This window comes from Mizuhopecten yessoensis, unplaced genomic scaffold (assembly GCF_002113885.1).
Source record: "Mizuhopecten yessoensis strain PY_sf001 unplaced genomic scaffold, ASM211388v2 scaffold5519, whole genome shotgun sequence".
NCBI lineage: Eukaryota > Metazoa > Mollusca > Bivalvia > Pectinida > Pectinidae > Mizuhopecten > Mizuhopecten yessoensis.
In genome coordinates this window covers 1,144,369-1,158,624 of record NW_018406089.1, presented here as the reverse complement: position 1 = coordinate 1,158,624, position 14,256 = coordinate 1,144,369, and the positions used below count along the sequence as shown (strand labels likewise).

The 14,256-nt window shown below is 37.4% G+C and overlaps 2 protein-coding genes across 2 annotated transcripts in view; one reads left to right on the top strand and one right to left on the bottom strand.

The window, feature by feature from the left end:
• Positions 1 to 3,154: 3,154 nt before the first annotated feature.
• Positions 3,155 to 8,975, bottom strand: LOC110450824. Its single transcript, XM_021498577.1, has 3 exons — positions 8,878 to 8,975; positions 6,646 to 6,746; positions 3,155 to 5,683 (listed from the first exon to the last, which is right to left on the bottom strand). Exons 1-3 carry the CDS (start codon positions 8,907 to 8,909, stop codon positions 4,935 to 4,937), a joined length of 882 nt encoding a protein of 293 aa, XP_021354252.1. The 5' UTR covers positions 8,910 to 8,975; the 3' UTR covers positions 3,155 to 4,934.
• Positions 8,976 to 9,004: 29 nt separating this feature from the next.
• The window catches only part of LOC110450821 (anoctamin-10-like), a 41,372-nt gene continuing 36,120 nt past the window's right edge, over positions 9,005 to 14,256 (top strand). The window contains exons 1-2 of the mRNA XM_021498572.1: positions 9,005 to 9,219; positions 13,074 to 13,110. The gene's annotated coding sequence lies outside the window, so the exon portion shown is untranslated. The remainder of the gene's footprint in view (positions 9,220 to 13,073; positions 13,111 to 14,256) is intronic.

Genomic DNA, 14,256 nt, shown 5'->3' with positions numbered 1-14,256 from the left:
ACTATTTTTGTTGACCTTTGTCCATGGAAGGTCCCTGCAAAATTTCATTGAAATTGGTTCAGGGGTTTTGGAGAAGAAGTCGAAAATGTAAATTGTTTACGGACGCACGACGGACAAAAGGCGATCGCAATAGGTCACTTGAGACTTTGTCTCAGGTGACCTAAAAACTTGATTTCTTTAAAAAAAATCTCTTACAAAACGAGCGAGCAACATCACAAAATGCCCCTGATGCTAGATACTGTAAAAGTGGACATTTTTGTGTTGAGTCAATAAGCCCCAAAATATCCTGACACAAATATGTATTTGTAGATTATGTACATAAATGTATACAGATTATAGACATAGATTTCTGAACTATTGTCAATGCCAAAATGTTTCGCAACAATCTTTTAAAGAGTCATAACACAAAAAAATTCACTTTAATGGTATACTCGTAGTTTTTGTGACTGACAGGTCTTACCACACAATGGCAAGCTCAACTCATTCACCCCTGATGACACATTTGAACTCTTTCAATTCAAAGGTTGGATTAGTTCATTATGAAATTTTTACGGTTGACTGAGCAAAGAGTACATGATTAAAATATAAACACATAAAACACTCTTGATTGATTCCTGTCTGTCCTTAGGGAAACATGTATAATGGAATAAATCATAACAAATAATATGTACAAATGCACCAATAATCAGCAAACTAGAAACACTTGGTTTAAAACAAATGCATGTACATGTTATTTTACAGAAAATACATAAAACATAATGGTAACACAATCAAGCAACATATCAAAGACTGATTGGGTAATGTTTCTCAAGTAAAACCAGAAAATAAAAACCTTTCTCTCAATAAAATCCCTCTTTCCCTCAGTTCTCAATTGAATTATTAAAAAATAAAATAAAATCTGAATATACAAGGCTGAAGTTTCACACAATCTAATTAAAATTAGACTTGTACATTTTCCGCTCCTCTACAAGGCTCTACTATACGTTTGTATTACAGAGGATCGTAGAGGAATGGAATTTATTACAAGTCTAATTTTAATTACCTGGTATATTGAAATTTCACAATTCTTCTCCTATTTAAAAATACAAATGTACTTCATTTTGAGGAGAACAGTTTTGATCTTGTGATATCAATACTGAGAATACTGAGTTGATCTTGTAAACTACTGAAATAATGCTTTAAATTTCTGTTTGTAATCTAATTTGACGCCAATTTCCTGGAAGATAATACATTTATTCTCCCACCTTTATGTATTCAAGATACGAGTGTGTCATACACTCGTATGATATGTGTATCCCACAATGAAAAGCTTGCTAAAACATTATTTGACTATGGCAATGTGACATTGGCAACTGACACCACAAATTTAAGCTTAATACCTTGAAGGTTTTGCATGCCCTATGATTTGAGGTATATTATATGCCGTATTTTTTCTAAATACGGCCCCAGTTTATGTGTCCGTTATCTAGACACTATAAATTTCTATATTTAGAGTTGCATTAGAATTGCCATGTTGTGTTTTACCAAAAGTTTGGGTAGGAAGTGGGAGCATTTGGAAATTCTAGGTCAGAATCTTAACAAGGCCTTGGTTCAAACACAAATTCTACAGCTGATAGAATATATAAGAAACCTATTCCACATACCTACATACTTTTGATAATACAAAAGCCGTATATATAGTTCACCTGTTACATTCCTTTATGATTACACTGAATGAAGGTCAAGGTTATTAATTTGAACAAGTCTATCAGCCATTCACTCCAGCATGCTACATGGTAAATATCATGTCTAGGTATTATCACTCTTGAAAACATTTCATTTGAAGACTTTCAACACACTTGATATGGTGACCTTGTATAAGGTTCAAGGTCATTCATTTGTACAAACTTGATAATTCTTCTCCCAGCATGCTACAGATGAAAAATGACCCTAGACTTTTTGTACTTAGGAAGAAGTTGTTTAAGGATCCCTGTTACAGTAACCTCCCCTTGATTTCTGTTTGGATATAACTAGCACAGTTGGGGCAGAACACTTGTGTTGACTAGGTAGGTCATTAGAGTGAGATTTGAACCCCAGTCTAGCCCTGCTCAATTTTCACACTTAGAACACTATTGTTGATGATGTTTTATTTATTTCATTTTTAAATGTTTTTTTATTAAAGGATTTTACACGTTACCTTTCAATTGGGTTAAGGTAACTCTTTTGAATACCTGGTATAAGCTTTAAAGCCCTTCACCCCAGCCTGCTACTGATGTATGAGGGGCACTGTGACATAAGCTCATTTCCCTTCAGGCAGAAGAGATAAACATGTATTCAGAAAATAGCAAATATTTGATGCCACCTAAGAATCAAATGTACCATTTCAAGACTTAGGGTATCAAACAAAAAGCCCAGAGGGCCTGTATCGCTCACCTGGATAATAAAGCAACCATGGGAAAATATTCTTATTATATAACATCCCTCCAATGGTACAGAAGAAGTTTGGTTTGGTTTGGTTTAGTATTGTTTAACATCTGATAAACAGCTATGGTCATTTAAGGACGGCCTCCGCTGTGTGCAAGATGCATGCATGTAGTGTATGTGTGTGTGTTTTGGGAGGCTGCGATATGTTCGAGTTTGGATCCTTGTGATAGCGTGGAACTGCAGCTGATTTTATAGTGCTACCTCACTGAAACATACTGCTGAAGACACCCAGCAGGACACCCCACCCGGTCACATTATACTGACAACGGGTGAACCAGTCGTCCCACTCATAAATGGCTGAGCGTTAAACAGGAGTAGAAACTACCATTTCTACAGACTCTTGTATGTCTCGGCCAGGGGACAAAACCCCCTGGCAGGTGAGCTAAAAATATATATGAACAGTGGTGATATGTATGGATATTAGAAATTCAGACCCGTAATACACAGAACTCAACACATACAAATTATATACAAACGGTACCTGACTAGGACTTGTAAATACTCTTCTTAAGATAACCATTGTCAGACTTTTGCCTTTTTCACCCTCCTTCATGAGGGTGAATTTATTCTGACAATGAAAATTAATATACATCATGCTTTGGTTAAGTATACAGTTAAAAGTATGGGGTTGAGGGATATAGCAAGTTTCTGGTGTCCTGAGAAACTTGCTATATCCCTCAACCCCATACTTTAACCGTTTTATTATATCGATACACACTGGAGAGATAGTTTTAACTAGAAAATATTTGTAAACCATAAGCCGTATAGCTTCATGTCCCAACTACCCCTTTGATGGCAATGGAGCCAAATGTTTCCGAGTTCGGTAGCAAGCTCCGCCCACCTCGCGCGTCGCTTCAAAGTTTGTTAACAAGCTCCGCCCTCCTCTTGCCCAATTGGGTTGGCGGAAACACTTGAGTGTAGGTGTGTTTTAGCTCCCCGACTAACATACAGGACTAAAACAGTCAGGCAAAAGTGGTGATATATTCGATTTAACCAATTACTTTTATATAGAGTAAATAAAGTAGAGGTATAATAATATTGTTTAATGTCCTATCAACAGCTATTGTTATTTAAGGTGAATGGAGAGATTAATGCGTAGTAAATAAGGACTTGTGAAGGGTGAAAGTTTGCCTGGGTGAAATTTCCCTGTATACAGTATGAACTCTGTTTGACTTGCTTTCCTATCGGTTTACCTTTGGAGCATTTCTATTTAGCTCATTCATTAGAGCATCAGACTTGTAAGCCACGGGTCCCATGTTCTATCCCTGCCAGAGGCATTGAGAAATGATAACCTCTACTACACTGGTGCCGATATAAGTAACCAGGATAAATTGATGAAATAATCAGCCTTGCTCTCACAGGCATTGCTGTTACTCTTGGAAACACTCAGGACAAATTCTTTCCTAGGAGGAGAGCATATCACCCTGGTAAAACTCTAGCCACTTCCTACTGACTTGGCTAGGGAAAATTTCTGTCAAGCTCATTCATTAGAGCCTCAGACTAGTAAACCAACAGTCCTTGATTTGATTCCTTAAGCATGGAGGCATTGCAAACTTTCTATGACTTCTATTACATATTTACTTATATAAGGAAAGTTTGTGACCTGACAAATGGTTATACACAATTAGGTGTTATGGCCTGATATTACCTCAGTAACTCATAAAACTGCTTGAACTAGAAACACTACAGAAAACTCTGGTTCTGTTCAGGTAAATGAACATACACATTTTTACAATGGGACATCAATAAATATCTGATTTGCAAACTTTAAAATCATTCAGTGTTCTGGTTGAGGCAGGTCAAACTAAAACTGTCAACATGCATTTATTTGTAACATATTTAATGTCACATACAGCATCAAGCAGCAGAGTGCATACTGAAGTTCTTTTTAATATCTCAATTTACATTATAATCATTTTCTTCTCATTCGATAATTTTAGGTGAAATTATGAGCATATATATAACATCATGATGAGAGAATTGCATTATATTATAAAATAAGGTTAAGGGAGAGTGAGATTGAGTACAATAGGTTACATGGTCATAGATTCAATCACAACAGGTGAAGGAGCGGGTAGGTCTTGTAGTTTAATAGAAATATCAACCAGTTTCTCCCCTACAATGAGCTTGTTCAGTCCAGTCGACACTTCCAATAAACTATGAGTAATATAAAGTATAGGACTATATATGTATCATATCCGCAGTATTTCTTAGTAGGCATAGTATAGCATCATAATAATAAAATATGGGTATTTTGCACATTTAACTTCTCTGCCAAAAAATTAATCCCTTCATTTTAGAAGAAATTTCAGCTAGAAGTGTCATTATAAATATCAAACAGATTTTAATGCCACCAATGAATGCCTGCTTAACTCATTCATCCCTGAAATTTTATAATGAGCTTTTCCATCTTTTGATTTGGAAGAGTTCAAATGTGTCTTCAAGGGTGAATGAGTTAACATACAGATCAACTAACACCCAAAAACTTCTGAGTAGTGATCTACATTGGCATACCACACAGGTTTTCCACCCTTGCTCACATTACAGTGAAGGGTCAGAGGGTGCGTATCCTCCCAGCATGCCGAGGTCAACGCGTCACCCCAACAAGTTGAATCAAAGTACAACATTTGCATACTTTTGATGTGAAACTCGTTAAAGTTCTTGATGCTAAGGAAATGTTCACGACTTGAGGCAATACTTGCCACTTCAAAGAAGTAGCGTACATAGGAGGAGCATCGGGTACGCTGCGAGATGTCCGTATCACTTAGAGGTACAGCAAATGGATGGAGGAAGGCAGTTTCTGGCCTCGGTGACGGTGTTATGTTGATGATATGCTGTTTATCACTGTCCATCTCATTTGAGCGGAATCGGTTGCGCCACCAAAATGGAATCTCTTCGACTTCTTGTCGGTCCAAATTCATGAGTGTGTGCATGTTTTTTATCCTCACGGACGGCTTCATTTTCCCACCACACGACATTTCGCATACTGTGGTAAAGGTAGTTCTGCCGATGTGAGCCAGTTTGACTGTAACGTCGAGCGGTGCTTTTGGCGTTGTTGTCTCGTAGAAGTCTTTTTTCACTTCTAGTGTACATGCCTTCACAATAGAACCGAAGTTATGCTCGTTGAGAGAAGTATAGTCCAGGAAAGGTACACCGTTATAGAAGGCTGCATGCTCCACTCGGTTGATCATGTCAAAGACTCGCCAAATATCCGGTTGTCCTGCACACAAAAACAGAATACAATCACTTATGTTATTGCCGCATTCGTCTATAAAAGTACATATGAAGTCAAACATTCTTTTGTCTATATTGCTGGCACCATAAAACAAGAGGCCCAAAGGTATTTAATCACACATGCGGCTTTTTTGGAAATGAGGCTTTTATTTTCGGTTGAAATCCGAAATGTAGTTTCGAGGACAGACCCTGAATCATCATAACTTTTATCTGTATAAGTATTGATCATTGTGAGCAAAGGATGTTCCCACAATTTGGTTGACACCAGGCCCAGTTGTTTTGGAAGAGATGTCATTTAAATCAAGTCAACCAAACAAACTACTTTTGAATTTGACCTTTCCTCAGCCCAAAGAAAGATCAGCCCCTATTTTCATATAACTTTTGATCCCAATGGGTTAATAATACTATTTTCAAATTCTTTTGAAATCTGTTTGGTAATTTTGAGAAAATGTTGTTTAGTCCAAGTTTTGACAATCTTATGATAAATGAGTAAGATAACGATGGCGGACAAAGCATAAAGCACCATATGAGGCACCAGGTAAGTTCAACACTTTTTTCTACCCCTTTGCATCAGGTGAGCTCATATGATGGAGTTGAAATGCAATAGCGAATTAAAGGAACCAACATTTTATTTCAAGAAAAAATGAGCTATTTCAAAAATCTAATTCTTGAAATATTCTACATATAATAGCATTTGAATATAATAACATGCATGAATTGTGTTCATTTTATATTTTTTTTAAACAAAAGCAGCTTATAGTTTAGGATGAGAATTTGCTTGCATCTTAAATTTGAAAACTGTAAGACATAGCATGAATCGAAAATTTTGAGCAGCCAAAAATGAACATTACTCAAAGAAATTGTTTTGGGAATAGTAGCTGAGATTTTGTAGTGTCAGCTGGGTTAGGGGAAATATTTCTTTTGGTCTCAAACATATATACTGAGTACCTGTGTGGTCAACATCATCAAATCGGAGTCCAGGTAAAACAACAAACATGTCTTTGCCATTATTTGTCACGTTGATCTTCAGGTTCAGAGATGGATAGGCCCTGTAAAAATATGTATATTATTGAATATAATACACTTGCCTAATAAAATCCCATTAAAATAACGCACTCTGGGACAAACTGATCGGCTTAATGTGATTGTGACATTTAATTTTTGTCAAAAGCATCCAATGCTTGGATTTTCACCATGCAGCTGGAATAAGTAAATATGGCTGCATGTTCATTTTAACAAGAAGACGCTGTCATCGATATCCCTCGCTCGCACCGCAAAAGTCATCATAAACATGAAGCATAAAATATAGGTCAAAATCAGCATTCGCAATATGCATTCAGTAGTGCAACCCTAGTTACACAATTGATGCAAGTATAATAAACATAGCACTTGTAGTAGATAACAAAATATGATATTCTTAATTCAATTTGGAGAAACTTTAATTCAGTCAACGTATTTAAAATAATATTTATTATTTCTATAGCATTGACAGAATTAAAGTTTCTCCAAATTGAATTAAGAATATCATATTATTTTGGAATATTTTGGATTGAATTGTGTTTTTGGGCTCGGTCATTTAAAATTCCATGTAGGCCTATAACGTTAGACATTTTTGAATAATAAAGTCAAATTTGTATGCAGAATTCAGTTCTGCCAGAGACGTATATACGTCTCTGGTTCTGCTTTTAATAATATATAATATGTAAAATTGACCTCATTCAAATTGGAGTTTATGATGGCAGATTTAAATTGTACATTACAGTTGCCTTCAGCTTTGGGCTAGAGAGATTTTTCCTGTCTGTTTGATCAGTAGTGAAGCTGGAGGTCACGACTCACGGGTACGATCCCCAGTAGATGCACACTCTAGAACTCTCTTTCCTGTTATAAATGGTGTCACGGCCTTCTCTGCTGTATAGCCTGATCGAGTTTCCTCTGGCCCTGACATCAGATTAAGACATTTTGGCAGATATCTATACTATCTGTCAAAATGTCTGAATCTGGTGTCAGGACTAGAGGAGACTCGGAATAACTGTGGTAATGTCACTGGTTCTAAACTTTACCTGTGTAATCCGACCACATGTCCTCAAGCGTTGATTTGTACTGTATAATGATATTGATTGCAGACGCGTAACAACCTATGTAGCAAAAAAGCCCGGGCTTACACATCATTTTTATAATAAAAAGGCGACAAAGACAATATGATACAAAATATTAAAAAATATTTGTAAAATAATAGGGGAAAATAATATTTTCTTGCTTTAAAATGGCCATTGAAACTGACACCAGAACACGGGAGAACGCGTCTCAGGCGTTCTAGAAACAAAAAAATCTCCTGGGGGAGACCCCCACAACCCACATCGATGGGAAGGGGTAAGACCCCCTAGCTTTTGCTAATCTGTGACATTATATAGGTCTATTGAGAATTTCACATCATAGATACACGTAGTTAGATACATTCATTTTCCCCCGTCATGAACTTATAAAGTATGTTTTTAAGAGTAGTCCTAGGTCTATCTTCAGTAGGGCTCCTGGATATATATGTAGATCTATACATATATCTAAACATCTATATAGGAGCTACCGTCATCTTATGTTCTGAGAAATGTTGATGATATAAAAAGGGTTTGGTGGTCACAACAGCAAAAATCTGAAATTAATCTGTTTATATTGGCTCCGACATTTTAAATATCTAGCTAATTTAGATTCATCAGGAAAGAGATATGACGCAACGGATATTTTCGAGGAATTCCAACAATCGACACATTTTTGGCGTAGAGAAAAAAATAACAAAGTGAATGAATCAACCAAAAAATGTTGTCTGTAAAATAAATTAAAACACTCAAAAATGTATCTAAAAAGCCACCAGATGGCACAACAGAGCTTCTAGATCTAAAAAAATAACCGGTAGGGCATGCCCCTGTACCCCCCTAGAATGGATTCGCGCCTTCGGCGCTCGCATTCGCACCTTCGGTGCGACTTTCTGCATGCATATCGAAAAAGCCCAGCTACGTGCCTGCCTCCCATACCCTCCCCCTCCTCGCGCTACGCGCTTCGGTGTGTTGCCTTCGGCAGCACATTTCATCATTGGGCTTACACATTGAAAACCCGTTTGTTACGCCCCTGGATTGCATGTAAACAGTAAACATCGTTGCATTGTATTGAATACCAATTCAAAATTACCTAATGAGCCTCTTTAAAGCGTGTTTCATCATATTGAAGACTGTGCATTGGTTGTTGTAGAGTTTACAAGTCTACAGTGTTTGTTGTTTTAAATTGCCGTTCGGAACTCATCGAATTGAATCGACTTCCGAATGAAAGAAAGTTTCGACAAAAAGTTTCATTTGAAGGTTCTTGTCCAATCTTATAAGAGAAGACCGGTCATTTTAATCTTATTTCTATCAATTCTTTAATATTTCTCAAGAAACATTATTTATGTCGATTTTTTTCAAATACTTGTTTTACTATTCCATGCGGAACACAACATGGCAGCGCCCATGTGAAACCCAGTTTACAACTTGACAGGTAAGGTTAAAAAAGCGCGAATTCTTGTAAGTTAAGCGTATGCTGAGTCAAATGAACTTTGCAATTGGAAGAACAAATACTGTTTTTGGTATATAAACAAGAGTAGAACTGCAATGATGCAGTTAATGGGAAATAACGGCATGCTATTTAAAGTTAAGAATGGGCGTGGCATATTTGTTGATGAATGTCAGTTTTCTTCATAAAGTTATGTTTAAGAGTTGCATATTTTTTCTGGGACAACGATGACTTTTTTCATCACAGACGTATTTCATTTCGTCATTTCGTATTTCTGCAAATCTGTTGACCATACGTAAGGGGTGGAGCAGCACGGTATGTGACCTGCCTCCACAGAAACACCTCCAGCATCTCCAGCATGCTCGACGTACTTGGGTGGAGATCACTCCAGAAAAGAGGCCATGACGCTCGCCTGGCTATGTTGTACAGGACCGACTGAGGCCTAGTTGCGATAAGTAAAGGCGGTAAACTGCTATTACCTCGCAGACTCAGTAGATCTGCCCATGCCAGATCATATATACCAGCTCAACACAAACAGGATCGACACAAGGAAGATGTCCTTCTTCCCGAAGATGGTGAGAGACTGGAACATCCTCCCGCCAGACATCACCCTCGCCAACACACTGGACGCCATCAAGGCCAGTGTGTCAAAACTCTGAGGTCCTTTTGTTTTTATCGAGTTTTTATTAACTTTTAACACCATGCACACCACCTACGAACATAGCAGAATCTTCAACCTGTTGAAGGAGGCTACTACCAGGCAGAAGCAGAAGAATAATATTGTTGACAAGATCACGGTCATTGATGACAAAATCATATCCAAATGCAACACCATATTAGTTCTATTCATCAATAGTGAGTCTCAATTTCACCAATGCATTTCAACTTCAAAATCACAACGCAATCTAAAATATTTTCAACAAATGTACAAATTTTACTCAATCCATCTTTAACATAAATTATAATCCCACCTCCTTTTGCATTAATAAGAGGAAATGAATATATACAATAACCAGGCAGTGATATATCATCGTCCGGTTTAACCCAGCACTCATATAGACAAACTTTATCATAAATATTTACATTTTCAACAAATTTCGGATCTTTAAGATTGTCACACTGCCCTACAAATATTCCATGACATAATTGTCACACTCTCCTGTCTGTCCTATGTACATTGACCGCTCTCAACTGGCTAACCTTTACTGAAAGGAGGCTAGGTTTTCCAGAAGAAACCTCAACAGGCGTCCGTTCCTTGACCGACAACTGCCAATCACAGATGGAAGTACTACAGGGTGCGCTTCCGCTGCTAACTGTCTCGGTGAATGGCACTTCTGTGGTGCTAGGTTGCCCAGTGACAACGTTGTCGGGCCTCTGTTCCTCGACTGACAGCTGACCGCCACTGCCAGGAGTACTAGGAGGATCGCTTTCCCTACCAAATGTAGCTGACCCATCACCTGTATTAGGTTGCTTAGTGACAGTACCAGTGGGCCTCCGTCCTCGACTGACAGCTGACCACAACTGACAGGAGAGGAGTACTAGGAGGCACACTTAACCATTTCTCAAACTGGCCACTGACTATCACCTGTGGAACAATATCCAAGGGCCTCCATTCCTCGACCAACAGCTGACCACCACTGACAGGAGTACTAGGAGGCACACTTAACCATTTCTCAAACTGGCCACTGACCATCCCCAGTGGTATTAATTGTCTACAGGCCTCCGTTCCTCTACTGACAGATGACATGTAGACATATGTGACACGCCGAGAGCTTCATACGTGTGCTCATCAAACTTAAATACCTCGCGATAACTCGGGCATTTGATCATATATCGACCTGAAACTTTGTATAAAAGTGTGTTATAGTCATATGAATAACATATCGTCTGATGTCGCTTACTTTTTAGGTTAATTTTAGAGATATAGTTTGAAGACGCTTCACGATCGGTAGATTTCTTTACAACGTATGAAACGGCGCCGATCGTAAACAAAATAAAATCATCATTACTATGAGTATGTCATTTTTTAGCTCACCTGACCGAAGGGCAAGTGAGCTTATGCCATGGCGCATTGTCTGTCGGCCGTCCTGCGTCCGGCGTCAATATTTTACTTTAAATAACTTCTTCTCAATAACCAAAAGGCCCAGGGTACTGATATTGGGCCTGTAGCATGCTGGGATGAAGGGCTACCAAATTTGTTCAAATGAATGACATTGACCCACTTTCAAAGTCACAGGGGTCAAATTCTTAAAATCTTCAAACAACTTCTTCTCAATAACCAAAAGGCCCAGGGTACTGAAATATGGCCTGTAGCATGCTGGGATGAAGGACGACCAAGCTTGTTCAAATGAATGACCTTGACCAACTTTCAAGGTCACAGGGGTCAAGTATGTTAAAATCTTCACACGACTTCTCAATAACTAAAATGCCCTGGGTACTTTAATGGGGCCTGTAGCATGCTGGGATGTAGGCTACCAAGTTTGTTCAAATGTATGACCTTGACCCTCTTTCAAGGTGACAGGGGTCAAATATGTTAAAATCTTCAAACAACTTCTTTTCAATAACCAAAAGGCCCAGGGTACTGATATTGGGCCTGTAGCATGCTGGGATGAAGGACTACCAAGTTTGTTCAAATGAATGACCTTCACCCACTTTCAACCTAATGTCCTTGTTCCACATTCAAGGTCACAGGCTTCATATGTTTAAATCTTTCAATAGGTTCTTATGAATCAAACACTGATATTCTGTCTGTAGCTGTATTTTAGTCCACTTTTAAGATTACAAGTGTGAGATTAATACCAGGTGAGCGATGCAGGCCCATTAGGCCTCTTGTTTCAAATATCGACCTAAAGTTTGGTACATAGGTGTATCATAGTCATATGAAAAACATATCTTATGATGTCGCTTACTTTAAAGGTTAATCTTAGAGGTAAAGTCTGAAGACGTTTCACGATCAGTGGAGTTCAATTCACACACGTGTGCCATGGCGCCGATCGTTAAAATTCAGTTTATCATTTTTCGGTAAAAAAAAATCAAATATCTAGCTGAAATTCGGTATATAGGTACATGAAAGTCAAATCAATAACATATCCTCTGATGTTGCTTACTTTAGTAAGTATTTTCAAAGATTTTGTCTGGCGACGCTATCTTAACTGTACAGGTTAATACACACACGTGCCGAGCCGCAGATTGTAAAATCAATTCATCATAATTCGGTCAAATTTTCAAATAAATTGAAATTTGGTATAGAGGTATTAACAACATATCTTATGATGCCGCTTACTTTATTCAGTATTTTTAAAGATTTTGTCTGGTGACACTTGTTGTCACTTGAAGACGCTTGTTGTCGGTTGAAGACACTTTTAAGGTTGACCGAGTTGATTAGCCACAAATGACATGTTAACTTCAAAGGGCAAGTGGAGTTTATGCAGCAGCAGTTGTCTGTTTAATCCTTCTGTCTTTCACCAGTTCTCTGTCAACTTTTTCTGTAAAAGACTTCTTCTGAATAATTTAAGGACCGTCTTAAATTAAGGTTCATGACATTTGGCCAGTTGCATGCTAGAGCATAGGGATAATTGTATGACCTTGACCAACTTTCAAGGTCACAGGGGTCAAAAATGTGTTAAACCATTAACGATCAAACTTCTGAATACAAAGATACTAATAGGGGCATATTGTATGAAGGGTCATCAAGTTTGTTCAAATGAATGACCTTGATTCATTAATGTCATGGTCACAAGTCAAATTCGTTACAGCATGGGCCAGCTGTATCTAGTTTATTACCTATTTAATTGGTTAATTTCTGATTCATTTATATATATATATATTTTTTATTGCAGTTGATCTGAGCGCTGGACTACAGTTGGGATCAAACAGGCATGTACATTTTAATGTATTTATATAGTTACATATACCATTGTTTGGCATTGCCACTATATAATCCTACCAAATTCAGTTGGCATTCATAATAGGCTATGAATGCCATGGACCGATTGTTGACATCATCATTATTACGACATCATAGTTATTACATTGGATACCACTGACCCTCCCTGGGCGATGGCTGTTCTATTCATTGAACAAGCATACATGATACATACATTATTTTAACTAAGGCCAAACAAAAAATAATTGATGTTTCCTGACCCTACCTACCCTAATTTGTTACATTTTTAAGGCAATTTTCAAAGAAGCACAGAAGTTACCTTCCCACCTACCTACCCTAAATTTTTCCAACATGTTACAGGAAACTCATATTTGTTTTTGTCTGGCCTAAATGCTGAAAAATAATAAGCGTAATTGAATTTTTTATGTGATGAACAGATTCCAAAAATAGTAAATATAAGTATTGAACTGCTTTCAGCTGGCATTCATAGGCTACATGCTTCATTACAATATGTCATAATTTAGTATTGGTTTGTGTGCTGTTTCTCAACTATTTCACTAAAACTTGAATTCAAACATTTTTTGGAACTTTAACACAGGAGTATTTTTAGGTTGAAATATTACTAAAAATTGGGGGTTTCTTTATACAGAAATATGAAGAAAATTGTTTTTAAGGACAGATTTGTTTAAATATATCATGCTTTTTAATGCCTTTATGTCATATTCATCCTAATTAATGCTTTTCAGAATAAATAAAACATAAATATATATATATAATATATCGGGCTATAATAATTGTTCTTGAATCCCTTTAATCCCTTTTTTATACACATGAAAGGTTTAAAGTAAACTGCCATGACAGGTACTCTTCATCGATATACTAAAGTATCAACATCCTTTTTGTATAGTGACCTTCAAAAAATGTTAAATATACAGGTAATGTTATTTCTTTTACAACATTTATGAAACAAGTTATTACAACTTATATTAATCACACTTGTTGGCTGGACGTTAGCGCTTTGGGGTATTAATGTGGAAGGAAACTGGAGTACCCAGAGAAAACCCCATGTGGTCGGGCAGGTTTCATGTCCGATCGGGGAATCAAACCCTGGCCGCCTTGGTGAAAGGCGAGTGCGC

Coding starts and splice junctions, on each gene's coding strand:
- LOC110450824 (XM_021498577.1), bottom strand. CDS start 8,909: ATGATGAAACACGCTTTAAAGAGGCTCATTAG. Junction 6,747..8,877: donor GCTTTAAAGAGGCTCATTAG/GTAATTTTGAAT, acceptor ATATTTTTACAG/GGCCTATCCATCTCTGAACC. Junction 5,684..6,645: donor TGATGATGTTGACCACACAG/GTACTCAGTATA, acceptor TTTTGTGTGCAG/GACAACCGGATATTTGGCGA.